We start from the raw sequence: 17850 nt of genomic DNA on the forward strand, positions 1-17850 counted from the left end.
TTATAGTTTTACCTTTGACAAGCAGTCCCTTAGGTCAAGAAAATATTTCAGTCCTCTCTGTGATAATATTCGTAGAGCCATGAGGCAAATAATTGATGCTCCAGAGGCCCAAAGTGTCTCAAGTATAGTACACTCAACAGCATGATGCGTTGCCAGAGCCTCTGTCTGACAAGCAACACTACAGAATGCCACATTGCTGCAGGTATGACATGGCACAGCAGCTTCCAATCTATAACAGCACAAACTGTGTCATATTGAATCCACACCAAAGTTTAATGAATACTAATGAGTAGGCCCTAGTGTTGATGGACAGTATTTACTAACATTCGTTAACAATGTTTATACATTACCGAAATAACTTCTTTAACTTTTTTCCAGCAGCGATATCAACCATTAGAGAATCTCAGTGCTTAAAGTGATCTGGCATGAGCAGGTATGTACATGAAAGCTAGGAACCGAACTTGGAATTTTCTATAAAGAAAGCAAATGCTATGAACATAAATATTAACACGTGGGCAATTAAGATTAAAAAACTGATAATTGAGTGGTACTACTGAAAAGATGTGAAAACTATACCTTTAAAATTATGATGTTCCACTTTTATAAATGCTTAAGAAATAAGAGACGATATATGTCGGGACTAATTCCTGAAATTGTTTATGGCAATGGCAATGGTGTATCATCTGGCAATGCTTTGTCTCATTAGAAATGCATAAGAAAATCTGGTGTTTTAATCATGAGGGTCACGGTAGGGGGTGGGGGATACAGGGGGACCCGTCCCCCGCAATAATTTCCCAGGAAATTAATTTACTCATTAAAAAAATGGAAAGTACGTTTTTAATTGAAGACAAGGTGATTTGAAGAGTGTAGTTCGTCCCAATGTTGTTTTATGGGATTTTACCAACTACTTTAACCACTGGTGAAGCCATAGTATCATTCATTTGAGATGTTCTCATTAGACTACAACTGTCATTGAAAATCTTGGACGACAGGCTTGTGATGGATCTGAAAACATGAATGGGTTCAATGAAGATGTTCAGTCTGACATAATTGACAAACAACTTTTTGCTTGTTATGTGCATTGTGGTGCTCACTGTTATAACTTGGTCATGAAGGAGAGTTGTAATTCATCAAGAACAGTAAAAAATGCTATGGAATGGGCCGATCAGTTGGGAATCTTATTTTCCAACTCGAAACTTACATCTGTATTTACCCACATCCATGAGGAGCAATTCAGGGACCAACTGAAAATATTGCCAGGATTAAACCACTCTGTCCCACAAGATGGATCTATCGAAAGTCACAAATAAAAAAATATTATTTGGTCTTTGAAACATCGCGTAAATTATCAGAAGTATACCCAGGCCGTTGTAACCTTATACTTGACAGTTGTTATTTGGGTTGGCAACCCTTTCTATGAGAAAATTGAAGAACGCTGTGTGGTAGCCTTTTGAACCAATCAGAACATAGCATTTCTATTGCCTGCTCATGCTGCCATGTAAAGCGCTGCTGCTCTGTCGGTTTGCTTATGTTAAATAGTGTTACTATTACATGCATTGTTTGTGTGTTAGTGTTATAAAGTTATAAATAAATAATTTGTAGTGCTGCTGTGAAATGTCGCAAAAAAAGCGTCGTTCAAAAAATGGTAACTCACATAGTTAGACTCCATGCATAAATAGTCAGGCATCAGAATTGGTGCAAATGATTCGTCAGTTTTACCAGTAATGTAAGGAATTTGTCTGTATACATGGATGTTCACCCATTCCTGCAAATAATTTAATAAAGCAGACATAAAAAACTTTAGGCCTTTCTAAGAGGACAGTAATAAAGAACAGAGTTACACAATAATTACCATTTGAATTAACAGTACAGTAAGTTAAGTCAGCTGTTGTGTAGTGAGTAGTCATTGTGGCAATGTCGCATCTCTCACTACCAACATTACTAAATGCTGTTAAGTGCAAAGTTACAACGGTCTGGGTATAGGCACAGATCACATATATAACAGATTGTTCAGCCTTATAGGCTTTGACGGCAACAACTTTTATCAATTTCACTATGCTGCCATCTAGCTACTGCATAAAAAGTGACGTTATAACTCTCATTTGAATTGTGTGGAGCAACTGTACTTCCATCTAGCGGTCGTTCCAATCAGCGGTGGCAAGCCTGGTGGGTGTTCTCTTCCACATGTTACCATTTGTAACATGAGGATGGCGAATCTGTTATATATGTGATCAGAGTTCTAGTTATCATGTTTGAAAACGGGTTTGTTGATGGGGGTAACAGGTAAGTGATGTCCTTAACTCTTGAACAAGTCTTTCCACGGGAAGAAAAATACTATGGTATGGTCTTATTAAATCTGTTGAAACCATTGTTGGTGGTTTAAACGAACTTATATTTAATGAAAAGTTTCAATGTATTTTAAATGATTATAATGAGAAAGCAAATTTGATGGAACAGTCTGAGTCACATGCATATCAATCATATAAAGAATACTATCAACAAGAATAGTTTTAAGTGATAGACACAGCTGTGGTGGGACTTCAAAATCGAATTCCCAATCACTGTGGTGGAAAGAAACTAGTTCTGCTTAAAAATGTCCTAATAAAAATAGAAAATTGTTGTGTCATAGCATCTTATCCTGAAATAGACACATCATAATTAAAAGTGGAAATACAGTTCTTCCAGCAAAAGAACAAGATTTTCTGCTTAAATAATGCTAGAGAAGCTTTGAAGTCAATGATGAAAGAGGAAATGCAGAAAATCTTGTCCTGCTTTTACTGACATTCCCATTATAATGTTTATTCATGTATAGATTGATGATGATGATGAATAAAAGTAATAGGTTAAAAGAGATTCCTTCGAAGTTTATATATTTTACACATGGTTTAAAAAATGTTAGGCCTACTGTAAAATGGGGTGAATAGGAACGAATTTTTGCCATTTTTTTATTTCTTTGTGGCAAAGAGTAAGTATAATAAGAGTGTTTATGTTTTCATTCATAACGAGAGAACAAATAAACATCTTTATTATTATATTTATTCTTCGACACAAGGAAATAAAAAACAGTAAACTTTTGTTTCTATTTACTCCATTTTACGGTATTTAAATTGAATTTGGTAGTAGGTTATTTTACGATGCTTTATCAACATCTTCGGTTATTTAGCGTCTGAATGAGATGAAGGTGATAATGTCAGTGAAATGAGTCCGGGGTCCAGCACCGAAAGTTATCCAGCATTTGCTCATATTGGGTTGAGGGAAAAACCCGGAAAAAACCTCAACCAGGTAACTTGCCCCGACTGGGAATCGAACCCGGACCACCTGGTTTCATGGCCAGATGCGCTGACCGTTACTCCACAAGTGTAGACTACGGTATTTGGTATAGATATTGCATTGACACATAATACTCTTCTTTAGTTTTATTGTCTATCTTTCAAAATAAGTTATAACTATTGTACTTTGTTTACTATTTAAAATATTTCGTTAAAGTTTTTATGTAATTATTGTTAATTCTTTCAGTTCTCATCTAAGACCACTCTAAAGAATAAAGTGTAACGTCTAACAATTTAACAATAGATAGGCTGCGTATTGTATGTTGTAAATTTGTATTATAAATGACAGTGCGAGAACAATGATTTAAAATGATTATAGTGCATTTTGCAGATTGCCGTTTCATTAATAATTTATGTTTCAAGCTACTTGTATGTACTTGTACCAATCACAGTTGCGAACTGATAAGTTTTGCAATTCAGCACATTGTTGCGACAATCGTAAATATACCATTCTCGACAGTGTTGAATCAATACATGGTACCAAATTTCAGTCTCTTCTGTACTTTTCAAGTGATAATTTCGTTCAGTTCCTTATGTTCAACCATACACTAAGTTTAATGGAATAAAATAAAGGTATATTGATCTCCTGTCAAAGGAAGAAAAAACTGCATAGAGTAGGCCTACTTAAAACAACAGATGAGACCTTCAAAACTTACTATAAGAAATATTGTAGAATCCTAAAAAAAGTAATGTGTGAAGCAAAAAAAGAACATAATAACAATATAATCCTAAAGTCCAAAAATCAAATGAAAGCCCTATGGACTGTAGTCAGAAGTGAAATGGGTGAGTACAAAAAACCAATGACAAAATAAAAATAGTGCATAATAACAACAAGATTGATGAAACACATGAAGTAGCAAATATTTTTAATAGTACTGGTATCTATTTTGTAAATGCCGCCGAAAATCTAAAAACTTCAGTAAAGAAAACCCTGCCATATACTGATATTTATAATGGAATGGAGGTAGTTAATTCTATTTTCCTTCATCCTGTTACAGAACATGAAATTGTAAAGATAATTAAAAGTCTAAAAAATAAAATGTCTTGTGGTCTTGATGAAATACCAGATGCACTAATAAAATCTTGCATGCCAACCATAATTAAACCAATTGTTGATATATGTAACTGCTCTATAACTGAAGGTATCTTCCCAAATGTATTTAAAGTAACTAAAATCGTTCCAGGACATAAGAAGGGCGATAAATCAAAAGTAGGTAAGTAGACCAATATTCCTACTATCATCCTTCTAAAAAAACTTAGAAAAAGTAATACCGGTATATAATAGAATGATGTCTTTTCACGAAAATCATGAAGTCTTTTGTAACTCACAGTTTGGTTTTCGAAAAATGAAATCCATTAATAATGCTTATCCTCCTTCAATAACAACAATTAACAATAGGTCCCTAATAGAAACAACAACAACCAAATTTCTTGGCTTAAAAATCAATAATAAGTTAAATTGGAAAAATCATATTAAAGAAATTACCCCAAACTAAATTCAGCATTATGCAAATCTGGCTTTCAGGTAATAGTTCCCTGTGAAGTAGATTTGAATAATTTCAAGGGAAAGAGTGTTCCGAGGCCGATCCTGGGAGCCTACGTTTGTGCACGAATGCTCTACCGACTGAGCTACCCAGGAACCATACACGACACCATCACAATTTTTCCCTTTATAGCCACACAACTCAAATGGGCTGACAAGACGCCAGAATCCCAACTTTGAGTGCACAGAAACTCTGTGTGACTGAAATTGTGGCTTTCTGTTAACGTACCTACAATAACGTATATGTGGAGTGTCGTTTCAAATCGTATTAAATGCAAAAAAACAAATTTTACAGGAAACGTGAAAAACGTTTCACGGCTAAGATAATGGAAAAATTTTAAATATCTCAATGTCACCTTTTAGGCATTTTGAAATGACACCAAATGTAATAAACACTGACACTGATTGTTTAATCTAATGCGAGATATTGTCAATTGAAGTTTGAACTTAATACGTTTTGCACCGACACATTGTATTTAATACGTTTTGAAGCGATTTTATCACATAATACGATTTGCATCTATAAACCATGTTGAATTGTGCCCTTTCATTAGACAGTTTTTCTGTGGTTTTTACAGCAGCATACTAGATAGGATGATACATCAATAGTTTTTATTGTTTTCTGCTTGAAAATAATGATAAAGAACGGAGAGTTTCGTACCTGCAACCCTTCGGACCGTGCTGCCTAAAGAGGCATACTTTAGATCGTGCGGCCACTCAGGTCGATCTCTGACTCACATTGAATATAAATTTTAAATAATTATGGCATCTACAGGGTGGGTACAAAGTCCCGTTGCTCCCTTAAATATCTTAAATCCCTCAAATATGCACACTATTAATGTAATTCCGGTCATAATTCAAACCTACAAACAAAATAACCACTGTTCACTAACTGTGTATACCTAAGTGTCTAAAGAATCAGTATGTTCCCCATTATTCTCATGACACACAATAATAGGGAGTAATGGGACTTTGTGCCCACCCTGTATACTTTATTCTTCAATCCCTGTATATCAATATTTTATTATGCTCTATAACAAAATTATTAAATATGGTGTGAACACTTGTATTAATTACTACAATATCTAAGTAAGTTTTAATAACAAAATTAAGAAATGTGTGAACACTTGTATTACAATATTTTTGTAAGTTTTATAACAAAATTATGAAAAATGTGTCGTAAAGATTTGTATTAAAATATGTGGCGTGAACACTGAAAAAATGTATTAATCATTGCTTTAGATTGCACACATAATTTCATTTACATTTTAAATTTTACCCATACCTGGTTCTTCCTGCATACAATCACATTCTTCATTCTCATTGTTTTCATTTTTAGTAATACAATTTGTATTAATAACAAAATCATACAATTTCAGTGAATCAACCTTTTTCCAATTGTCTCCGAATTTACTACTGGGTAGGTTTCGCAGATCAGATTTTTTGGCATCACTGATTGATCTCAAGGTAGTGACATTCGGAGGTACTTTGACATGGTCCATAAATATACCACATTTCATCAGAGGGGCACATGATTTAGATTGATCGTGACATCGGTATGTAGGTTCCATTTTGAAAGTGACATTCACTTTCCCATTCTTCTCTCATTTCTTTAGCATTATTCTTTTCATTTCTTTTATGCCACTGAGCTTATGAAATTGATTAGCCAAGAGCTTGAAATCCCTGACATGCCAATCTGTGCCTAAAGATTTTGCTGTCCCTATTGTTTCATATATCGCCTTATACTCCTCAGGATTAAGAATTTCATTCTTCTTACGCAGAACTTTTCTACTACCCTAAAGGCTCTGTCAGCTGGTAGAAAAGAATGGCCTCTTACCGGAAAAAACTATCAGAATTTCAGAAACCTGAGGAGGTGCTTTTCTTTGAAGCCATAGACCAAGAGCATGTACAACATGCATGTTCTTATTTTGTCCACCACATCCATCGGCGAACAGTCTAATGCATTTGGTGGAACTGTCGAAATTAAATTCACTGAGAAATGTAGTGACGCAAGATGCCACTTCAAAGCGCCCCGCCCAGCCTGTGCTTCATTCCATGTAAAGAAATTTGGCTCCTGTAAAGCTTTATCAGTTACACAGAGAGCATAGAAAGCTAATTGTCTTGAATAATATGCTTCACTTATGCTGAGTTTTGGGTGCGGTTGCATTTGCTGTAAGTCGAAACACAATGACTGCGTCTCATTAGGTTCTGTTCTCATAATTTTATGGAACTTTTGGCACGAAACCTATGTGCGCCTAAATCGGCCATGAGCCTAGTCTTTTTCACTGTATCATCGCAGTTTCTTATTTGGAACAGTATGCGTGCGCAATAACTGCATTCATCATTGGCTGGTACCAAATCCTATATTGAATTCTGTCCGAAAGATGTTTTGAAAAAACCATCGTTTTACTCTTAAGTCTGGTATTACACTTTCATTGTACATGTTGAAGAGCTTTGCAATATTTAAGTCGGAAGCCAAATAAAGTCTCTGACTTTTATTTCTGTTGTAATGTGATTCCCTTTCTCTTAATTTAGAGATAAATTGCACTACTGCCCTCTTCTTAGCTACATAATGTGCTCTCTTTCGGCCATCACCTCTCCTCTCTCTGATTCCCTTACCATTCTTAATAGATTTTGCTATTGCACATAGCCTGATAATCACAATGATGTAAAACAGCGGGAAACTGAATAATGGCGGGAAGATAGAACACGCTGGCAAATGCTGTCCATTTAAGATTTTAACTAATGGAACTTGTACATAAAACGATTTGATCCGACACATCATCGGAGTTGTACATAATACGATTTGATTCAACACATAATTTTCATCATAGAAAAAAGGCGGGAAAGAATACGAATTGCTCCGATACGAGATCACGGTCTTAAAGAATACTGTTTCAGCTATGCGAAATCACTTCAAACTAAATTTCGACCGAGGATGTATTTAATACGATTTGAAACGACACTCCACATATATTATGCAAATCTGGTTTTCAGATAATAGCTCCCTGTATAATGGCATGCTTTGCTATTACTGTATATCTAGATGCAAAAGATAGTAAATATCAATACCTTAAAAACAATATACTTTACATACTTCCACTCGGTAATGAGTTTTGAAATAATATTCTAGGGAAATTCCACAGATTGTAACAATATATTCTTACTACAGAAAAGAGTAATTAGAATAATCAAGTTCAAGTTTAGCTCATAATATCCTATTTTATGTAAACCCTCTTTTAAGAAAAAAAAGTAATCCCTCAGAGATTCGTTAAAAAGGGATTCTACTGTAATATTAATTAAGAATTTTCTCTGCCAATTAAAGTTACAATAACAAAAGGTAATGAAAATATGCTCATGAATAAAGCAGCAAAATTTACAGACACGTAACTTTTCACATCGTAAAAATACATGCACGAACATGATTTGCTCATAGAACACTTGCTATATGGGTTCAGGAAAAGATTGTACAGTGTAGAAGTTTCTCACTGCTATTGCACCAATGTTAAAGGTAACTGAATTATGAACAACTGTGGAATGGTGGCAAGAAGACAGGACTGCCTTGAGATATGGTACCTGCTTCAGCACAGTCTTTACTATTCACAAAATGTTAGAATTTGAATCTCGGTCTCCAGTCTGGAAGACTGATGTTCTAGGTGTTTGGTTAAATTCGTCTCTGTATCAGTCTATTTAGACTTAAGGAACAAATTGAAAATACCTTGAATTATGGGGCAAATGTGTAGTACCGTATAACGCAGAGAGTTTGTTTAACATATATGTAGATGTTGGATCCTACCTTCGGAAGCAATGGAAGCAATGTGTCTCAGCATGTTCACCTAATAGGACTGCAGTAAATGCTGGCTCTATTATCAGTGTGTCTCCGACGTTCACATCCTTTCCTGCTACTGCATATCGTCCCATATCTTCATTTTCTTTGATGCTTACCAAAGAGCTCGCAGATACATAACGAGAATTCTGTTTTCCAGTTACAGGTGGCAGAGCTCCTTTCTCTGGCAGTTGTTCTGCTTGAAAATAAATACAGGTAATAACAAATTGAAGTGAACAATAATTATTTTTGACATGTTTCTAATATTATCATGGCAAACGAACTGAGAATTCAGTCAAGTGACAAGCAGAATAGATCATAGTACAGGGATTTCCTTTGTTTCCATATTATATAACTTAGCCTAAGTTATCTTATGTGTCCATCTAGTACAGCATCAGCTCGAATACAAGACCCAGCAAGGTAAAAAAAACCAGAAGTCAATATTAAACAAGGTGAAATTGAAGTTTTGTAATTATTCTTCGTTTTCTATTGTCCCAGCTCCAGTCTAGTCTATCAACTGTTCTCATCCTAAATTTCTCGAGTTTACGCATGTCTTCTTAAGTTAGATATATTAATGTTTTGAAGCCTCACAAACCAAAATATCTAATGCTGTTATATTAGTTCTCTTTCTTGTAAGAATTTCAGAAACTTCATACTAATGTTAGGATTTTCCACTCCTCCAGAGCAATGACTTCCAAAGGATATCAATAATTTTTTTTCGAGAGTCTCAAGCTTCAAAATAGTGGCAACGACAACATTTTTTTTTTATTTGGGAGGGTAATTGGAAGAGCAGAACTTAAGATCCATAACCATTTTTCCTTTTGCCTAACACTGTTTAAATTAAAATGGGCAAATGTTTCTAACAATAGGTACGAATATTAGTACTCTTTGACATACAATTTATTTTACATCTATGTGCAGCAACTGGAAAGTTTCAAAAGAATAAAAAATTTGAGGATAAAATTGAATGGAAATTTAACAACTTATAGCATGAATATTATCAGATTATGCCTCATGACAAGAAAAAATGTAAAGTCATTCCTGAGGCTAAGTTTGGGCTAAATATGGTTGTGATTTAAGTAATGAGTAAATTGACTTGGAAATTTTCTTAAACAAGTTTCAACCATACCTTCAATATCTATGTGGGGTGAGAGGAGGAGAAAAGGTTAACTTACTTTTAGTGGACATTCCTGCGTCTATTTCAGGAGAATCTATCTCGAAGCCTCATTTCTCTGTTTCAAATTCGCGACCGGTAACTGGAATTATCATTATATAAGCCCATCAATCATGTACGCCCTCTAAACTGGCATCTAGTCACCTCAAATGTCTAGCAGCTATCATGCTAACCATTGTATCAGAGGCTTGCGAGTTCAAATTCATCCAAGGATGATGGATTTCAAAGGACAGTTAAATTTTTAGAATGCTTTTTCCTTAAGACGGAAAGAATAGCTGGATGTATATGTACCTATTATCTTTACATTAATGATACTTTAAAGAATCCTGTCCCTCATACAGAGCATCAAGCAAACTTTTCCTGCCATTTCTCATCCCTGCATCAAATTTTGATGCTACATAACCTGTGTCTTAGTTTCTGAAAACCATGTTGGGTTTGATAAGCTGTGCAATAATATTAGAAATTTATTGTAACAATCGTCAACCAACAACAGACAATTTATAGACTTGCTAAACTTTTTCTTTAAAAGACTGTAGATACATATTTCACCATTATCTGTGTAAAATAAGTGGTATAGATAAGTAGTATACCGTACCGTATAGAAAAAACTAAAACCCTAGCATACCGCTTGGTGAATTAAGGGGTTCTTTTCCACGGATATTTAATAGTAATAATAATAATAATAACAACCGTCAAACTTATCAGTATACAAATGTGACTGAACACACAGATACAATTTTTACTTATTAAAGGATATAAATGATAAACGTATTTGGTTCGAAGGAACCATCTTCAGATCAATTATTAATAAACCTACAGAGTGCATTATATTGCGAACAAACAGTGAAGTAAGAATTTATTACAAGTACCAGACACAAATTTGTTTGCAGAATACGTAACAGAATAGTTACTGGTACTGTACTTAGTGTCTTAGTTCCAGGACACAGTGGAATACTCAAAAGTCTAATAATTCTGACCACATTCATAGTGAAAGCTTAAAAAAAATACATATAAAATCTGTGCAATGCGCATTATTAAAAAGTACTGGTACCAAACTGCTGCTGTTTCTCCTTTTTCTGCTTCTTTCAGCAAGCACTATCTAGTAACAAAGAATGAAATATTGACAAAAGGTTCGCCAATCTTTTGACCAGGTAATGTCTAACACGTATTTTGGTATCCTCCTCTGACTCATTTTTTAATTGATTCTAGTTAAAATTATGGCAATATCACAATCTACTATATACAGTCGCGAAGCTCAATATGTAGTAAAAATGCAAACATGGGTAGTTGTCCACCACTAGGATCGCTACTATCGCCTCATCATCGCAGATCTCTCTCCTATTAGACGACAAAATATGTTACACTTTCGTTGTGTTCTTTTGGAAAAATTAACACCTTCCTTCCATTATTGAAATATTAAATGCATAAAGTTAATTTATTATTTTAATGAAGTATATTAAATTCCACCATAAACTCGAAGATACCTGCAAGAAATAGGTTAATATTATTTTTGTTTGTGCAAAACGAACTGAAATTTACTATTATCGCTTCACTCATTCAAGATTATAGCGATAATTAACTATGAAACCAATAAATATTAATTTGCATTTCCCTTTACAACCATAATAATGGAAATATGAATTAATGGAGTAACTTACGTGTACCGGTACTTGTAGTGTAGGCTTACGTAGTTAACAAAGTGGGATGAGGTTAAGCAATAATAATCACACCAGAATTGGAAATAAAACGTGATCAATAAATTTTATTGTAACAGACTTTTTCTACGTCTCTAGTAAAGTAACAAATAAAAATAACAACAAAATTAACAGTTATAATTAAAAACATATCCTTTGAAAAAAAAAAAGTAGGCCTAAGCAATAATAATCCCACCAGAATTGAAAATAAAACGTGATCAATAAATTTCATTAAAACAAACTTAATTTTTCTACGTCTCTAGTAAAATATTATTATTCCAATTATTGTATTTTAGTCATTAACATTTTCATTACAACCAATAACGAACATTTCACAAGCATCAATGTGAAATACGCAACGAGCTAGCACTCGATGGAAATACGACACAGTCCAAGGTCGACCGTGGACAGTCTATTGTTTCTAGTTGCTAACCGCTTGGAGCGCTTTATCACGAGATTTGCAAAAAATCACCTCAAGCTTAGCGACTGTATATAGTAGACTGTGGCAATATACTGTAGAGCTGTGAAGAGATACAGTAGACTATCTCACTGAATACCGTAGCTACATCAACGGAATTTTGTGAATACCGTAATTCATATTAAAAAGAAGCCAATGAAATAATGGCAATTTGAAAATAAATTATCATCTCTTAAAGGTATAGGGTGGCCAGAAGTCCTCTTTTGTCCGGACGTGTCCTTTTTAGGCCTTTGTCTGAGGCACGGGCGGATTAAAAAAATCATTTTCGTAGCTTCTATCAAATAAATTACTATAATAATAGTGGACAGCAGTATACTGGCAGCATTGTCATGAGTGCGAAATATCGCGGACCTGACATCTATAGGAGCGGGATGGAATTACGTCCACATACAATTATTAACATAGCGGGATTCGGACTATTGTTTAAAACGTGAGTTACTAATGTGGAATAATATAAGAAACACTTAAGAATCGTTCAATAATATTTAATGTAAAATTACTATATTATACCAAAGCTGCATAGGCCCTATTATGAGAAATATTATATACTTCATATTACTTTCCGTAATTAATTGTTACATATTTTCTCTTTGCTTTAGTGAGACAAAATCAATTCTGGCATTAAGAATGAATTTACAATAATGCTTTATATAGGCCTACGCATTGCTGACAACTGCAAAGATAAAATTGATAGTAAGTAAAGGCATGTGGACAACAATAAAACTTAATTTGATAAAACCTTAAAATGTCCAATACATTTAACTTCTATTAATTTATTAGGACAAAATAAAAAGGCTAATTTGTATTTTTCTATCAACACAAAGACGAAGGAATTAGGCTTACTAAAAAATGTTGTTGACTCACGTATTATGATCCCTCGGAAATCGAAAATACGATTTGGAGCAATTTGTAATGCTCTAATTTTGTAGCAATTATAAACAGTACATAATATACACCCTGACATTTTAACACAGCAATAATTAATAAAACTATTAACTAGCCCAGCAACAATATGCATTGCAGTTGATTACAGCTTGTTTCACGAGTGTTACCACACCGGCCGCAACTTTTCTTGAACTAGGTGATTCTCAATCAGAATATTCAACATTGTTTTGGGACAATTCTTTTATTAAGTATTGTCTGCTTGAAATGTTCAAGAAAAGTAAATATTTCTGTATATATGATACACATATTATACTTCCTACATATTACAAGCCATACATTGTGACAATGTATATACATTACTTTTACATTTAGTTAAAAATTAATTATTTCAATTCCTTTACTTAATGTTATGAGTTATCACATAACTATGTACAAAAAATAAATATAAAAAAGTTAAAGAATCTTAAGTACTTGTTAAACATAATAATTATTATAGTAATCACATCAATAATAACAGTAATGTACCCCCAAAATACAGGGTAGACCACTCGAATGTGCCTAATTTCAATTGTATGTGACTGGTAAACGGTTGAAGATAGAAACTAACAGTAACATTTATATGAAAGGAAAACTCAACAAGTTTCGATATGCACATCACCATATCTCTACGTGAGCTTCAGCTGTCATTGTGACGATATCGAGGTGATGAACGATTTCTTGCCAAGCACATTGGAGCATGTCTTCTGGAATGCTCTCAATAGCCTCTATGATGTGCTCCTGAAGATCACGAAGGTCTATGACTGGGGTGGCGTACACGTTATCTTTGACGTAGCCCCAGAGAAATAAATCAGGATCAGCGTCGAGACTGTCTAGCATCGTATTGGCGAATTCCACTAGTTTGGGTTTGTCATCCGGCTCCAGACGTTGCATTAACTACACTTTGTATGCGTACAGTTTGAAACGTTTGTGGACAATGCGCTGCAATGTTGATTTTGGTACTTGAAGTTCCCGCGAAGCTCTTCTTAATGACTTCCGCGAGCTTCGCTAATACGCGAATTTTATGTTGTTTTTTTTATGATTTTGTCCATGTATGTGGCTAATTTGTGTATTGGTGTATTTCGATGATTGACTAACATACACATACACCAAAACAATACAAGTACAAAGCAACAATCACAGACTATCATAAACACAGAAACAGCAATACAAAACACACAAAGTCAACATCACGAATACGTAAGACAAGACATAATAAGAAACATAAACAAAATAAACAAACCCACAACAAACATGCAAGAACATAAAACAATAAGCACCTTGCAGACAAAACAACAAGAACATAACCTAAATTTCATCAAAGCAGGCAAAGGAAATTGCACAGTAATCCTACACAAACAAGTCTTACACAATAAAATAGAAACATATTTCAAGGAGAACAACATCACAGAACTAAAAAATCACCCCACTACACAATACCACCACACAGTAAAAAACACAATAAACGAAAAAAAAACACACAATTCCAAGCAACATGAAACAACAACCAAAACCAATCAAACCAGAAGCACCTAAACTAAACGCACTACCGAAAATACATAAAGAAAACATACCCATCAGACCATTAGTCAATCATCTATATGCACCAACACACAATCTAGCCACCTACATGGACAAAATCATAAAAAAACAACATAAAATTTGATGCTGAATCTTTCGTACACTACTTTTAACACTTGAATATAAATAATTGATTAAATGGCGATCTAACTCGTGTTAATTATGTAAGCATGTGTAATTTACAGCTGTTTCGGTGCTACTTGACACCATCTTCAGAACCTACTAGATCTCGGCGCTATCTGAACTTCGCTGCCTGTTGTGTGGGTGCGTTCGTTTGATGAAGAGTTGTGTCAAATAGTGTGTGTGTTCTGAAATTGATCTGTGTGTTGAGAATTTGATTAGGGTGTGTTTTAGTGTGTCTGTATATTTCATATTGTTCTAGTGTGTTGAGTTTTTGGTTTTTGGGTTGTATGTGTATTTATGTGTATGTCTGTATTTATGTTATTGTATGTGTGGTTAGCATTAGTTATGTTTTCGGCATATGTAAATGTATTGTGTCCTCTGGTTATTGCTTTAACGTGTTCTTTGTATCGAGTTTGGAATGATCTGCCTGTCTGTCCAATGTAGAAACTGTCGCAACTATTGCATGTGAGTTTGTTACACCTGTGTGGTTCTATTTATTTGTTTGTGTGTTGAGATGTCTTTTTAGTGTGTTTTCTGTTCTGTATGCTATGTTGTATTTCTGTTTTCTGAATGCGGATGCGATTCTGGAGGCAGTTAATAAACAATTGAAGACCTCCCTCGAATAACGGTGTAACCAACAAAATACTACTTTTATGTTATGAACGAAAAACGTCTGATAGGCTCTTCTTAAGTCATGTAACATTACAGCTACCAGTATAATCTTGTTTGAGGGTTCATTCAATTATTAGATAATAAATAGTAACATTTCAAGTTCATAGTTTTGAAATAACAGAAATTGTTTTGAGATTACAATGGAATAAGGGTGTATCATCAATTAAAAAACAGATTAAACGTATGAAAATGAACAAAATGAAAGATTCATTATTTCTAAGGACAGTACAATCTCATGCTCATAAAACATAGGTATCACATGCTCAAAATCACTGCATAGTAGGAAAAAAACTAAAATATTGAGAAAAGTTATGAACGAAAATGAAAGATTCTTTATTTCTAATGGCAGTTCAATCTAATGTTCAGACAACATAGGCAGCACATGCTCTACAAAGGAGGAAAAAAAATGTAAGAGAAAAGTTATGAACAAAAATTAAAGATTCTTTATTTTTAAGGGCAGAACAATGTAATGTTCATAGAACATAGGCCATCACATGCTCAAAATCATTGCAAAGTAGAAAAAAAAAGTAAAATGTAAGAAAAAAGTTATCAAAGTACAGCACATGTTATGACACTACTCCTTATACTGTAGTTCAGTGGTCGTTAGCACTCGCTGAAATGTGCAATGGGTACGTGGTGCCGTCCCATGTGCACTGTCCTGCAACAGGGAGAGATAGAGAGCATACCCGCTAGCAGCTACGAGAGCACTATAGTGCACTGCGTTTTCAGCGGGTAAGAGAGGCTAGTCCCAGCGTGCTCTGTGCTGACGACCACTGCTCTAGTTGGAAACAGGTAAATCCATGTAGAACTTGCGGTGCTCAATATCAGTAATGAACTCACACATGTGTGTAAGGTCTCGTTTCTTCTCTTTTTTGATGGGTAAGGGACCTTAATACGCAGTTTCTTGTGAAATGGATACACAACCCATGACTGTAAAGTCCCATGAGATTTTCGCACATAAACGGAAAAGGGATCATTTTGTGAACATTTAAGCCACATTGCTTCTGTTATTTTAAATTCTTTGGGATAAGTGACATTCTTGTCCAACGTATCAAAATTTTTGAAGTCCTCCAAAATTTTTGAAGTCCTCTGATTGCATGTGTAACCTGAAATGGATTTGTTGGTCTTGCGACCACTATCACTTCAACCCATTGGAATGGTACATTAACTTTTGCAGTTCTTTTTTGTTTTTCTATTAGTGCGAAATGTGTCACAGGGCAGAAAACTGTGTCCACTGCACAGACATTTTTGCTCTACGGTAGAAAAATATCTCCACAAAACAAAATGCCTCAGAAGTGACATACATCTATCCGACCACACAATAAGACTTCTTGTTTCCCTAGCAGATAAAGGTTTGAAATTTTGCATGATATAGGAAAATGAACAAGAAGCAACTTCAGAGGCTCCTCGATCTGCAACTCCCTCATGCCATAAATGCATAGTTACTTGACCAGAGCCAGCATTACTAACACAGTAGTTGTGAGTTGAGAACTGTCTCTGATAAAATACATTAGAGTGTGTTAACATAGGTGAAAACAAAACCTGCTGCATGTCTGCGCATAAGACTACGACACTATTAATATTGCCTAGCTATTTCTATGTCCTCCCTCAACACAGCGTAGGCTTGTTCTGCTTTCCTGTGATGTAAGTTTGTTTCAAATTCAATCCTTCTCGTCTCTTCAGCACTTGTAGCATTAGAAAGTTGTACAAAATATCTGTCACATTTTTGACATGTGTCTGATCGTGGAAGCCCAAATTTTAAATTGAATCTAGATATAAACACATCTCTATATTGGTGAAGTGATACATGGGTGTCTGGATACTTTTCCTCAAACATTGAATGCATTGTCGATACATTTAAACCTGGTGGAAGGTAACTGCATATAGTTTTTTTCTGCTATAGTGACTTTCCTGAGTAGGAAATGACTGAATATGTTGAACAATCAAGACTATAGTTTCATTTGTGGTACGATGAGGGCGATTCATATGCTTGCCTCTTTGATCCGTTAATGGTCCATTGTTTTTCATTTTGGCTTGCAATATTTGTATGCGTTTCGAGCTGATAGCATATACCTGAAGAAGAGTCTTTAAACACACTTGCACTCTCTTACTTCGTATGAACAGAAAATACTTGAAACTACATTGCCTACGTGAGAGATTTTCTTCTCTGTAACATCTTCCAATGTCACACAATTCAGTACACTGGTGAACAAGAAATTATGACTGCTCATCGTGTGTCTTATTATAATAATCCGTAAACAAGCATAGTTTTGTGTCATGGTTGAGAATTTTGCATCCTGCATATTTACATTAGAAACAGTTTCCTGAAATATCAAATATACCATACAAACTTAAACTTTTCAATATATGTATAAATTAAGACAAATTTATTTCATTTTCACTTAAATTTATACAATGAAATGCATTAACATTTCAATCTCACCAACATTACGTCTAACTTACAGAACTAATTTTTTGTATTGTAATAATAATAATGGATATACATAAA

General features: G+C 34.4%; 1 protein-coding gene across 3 annotated transcripts in view; it reads right to left on the minus strand.

Annotated features, from left to right (window-relative positions):
• The window catches only part of LOC138704952 (SET and MYND domain-containing protein 4-like), a 198366-nt gene that overhangs the window by 27701 nt on the left and 152815 nt on the right, over positions 1-17850 (minus strand). For 2 of the 3 annotated variants that reach the window (XM_069833416.1, XM_069833417.1), the window contains exons 5-6: positions 8669-8897; positions 13-229 (exon numbers count right to left, since the gene is read on the minus strand). In XM_069833416.1, coding sequence (XP_069689517.1) covers positions 13-229; positions 8669-8897 — 446 coding nt within the window. The remainder of the gene's footprint in view (positions 1-12; positions 230-8668; positions 8898-17850) is intronic. The other variant, XM_069833418.1, reaches the window with a different exon arrangement.

The sequence above is a fragment of the Periplaneta americana genome, chromosome 8 (genome assembly GCF_040183065.1).
Source record: "Periplaneta americana isolate PAMFEO1 chromosome 8, P.americana_PAMFEO1_priV1, whole genome shotgun sequence".
Lineage (NCBI taxonomy): Eukaryota > Metazoa > Arthropoda > Insecta > Blattodea > Blattidae > Periplaneta > Periplaneta americana.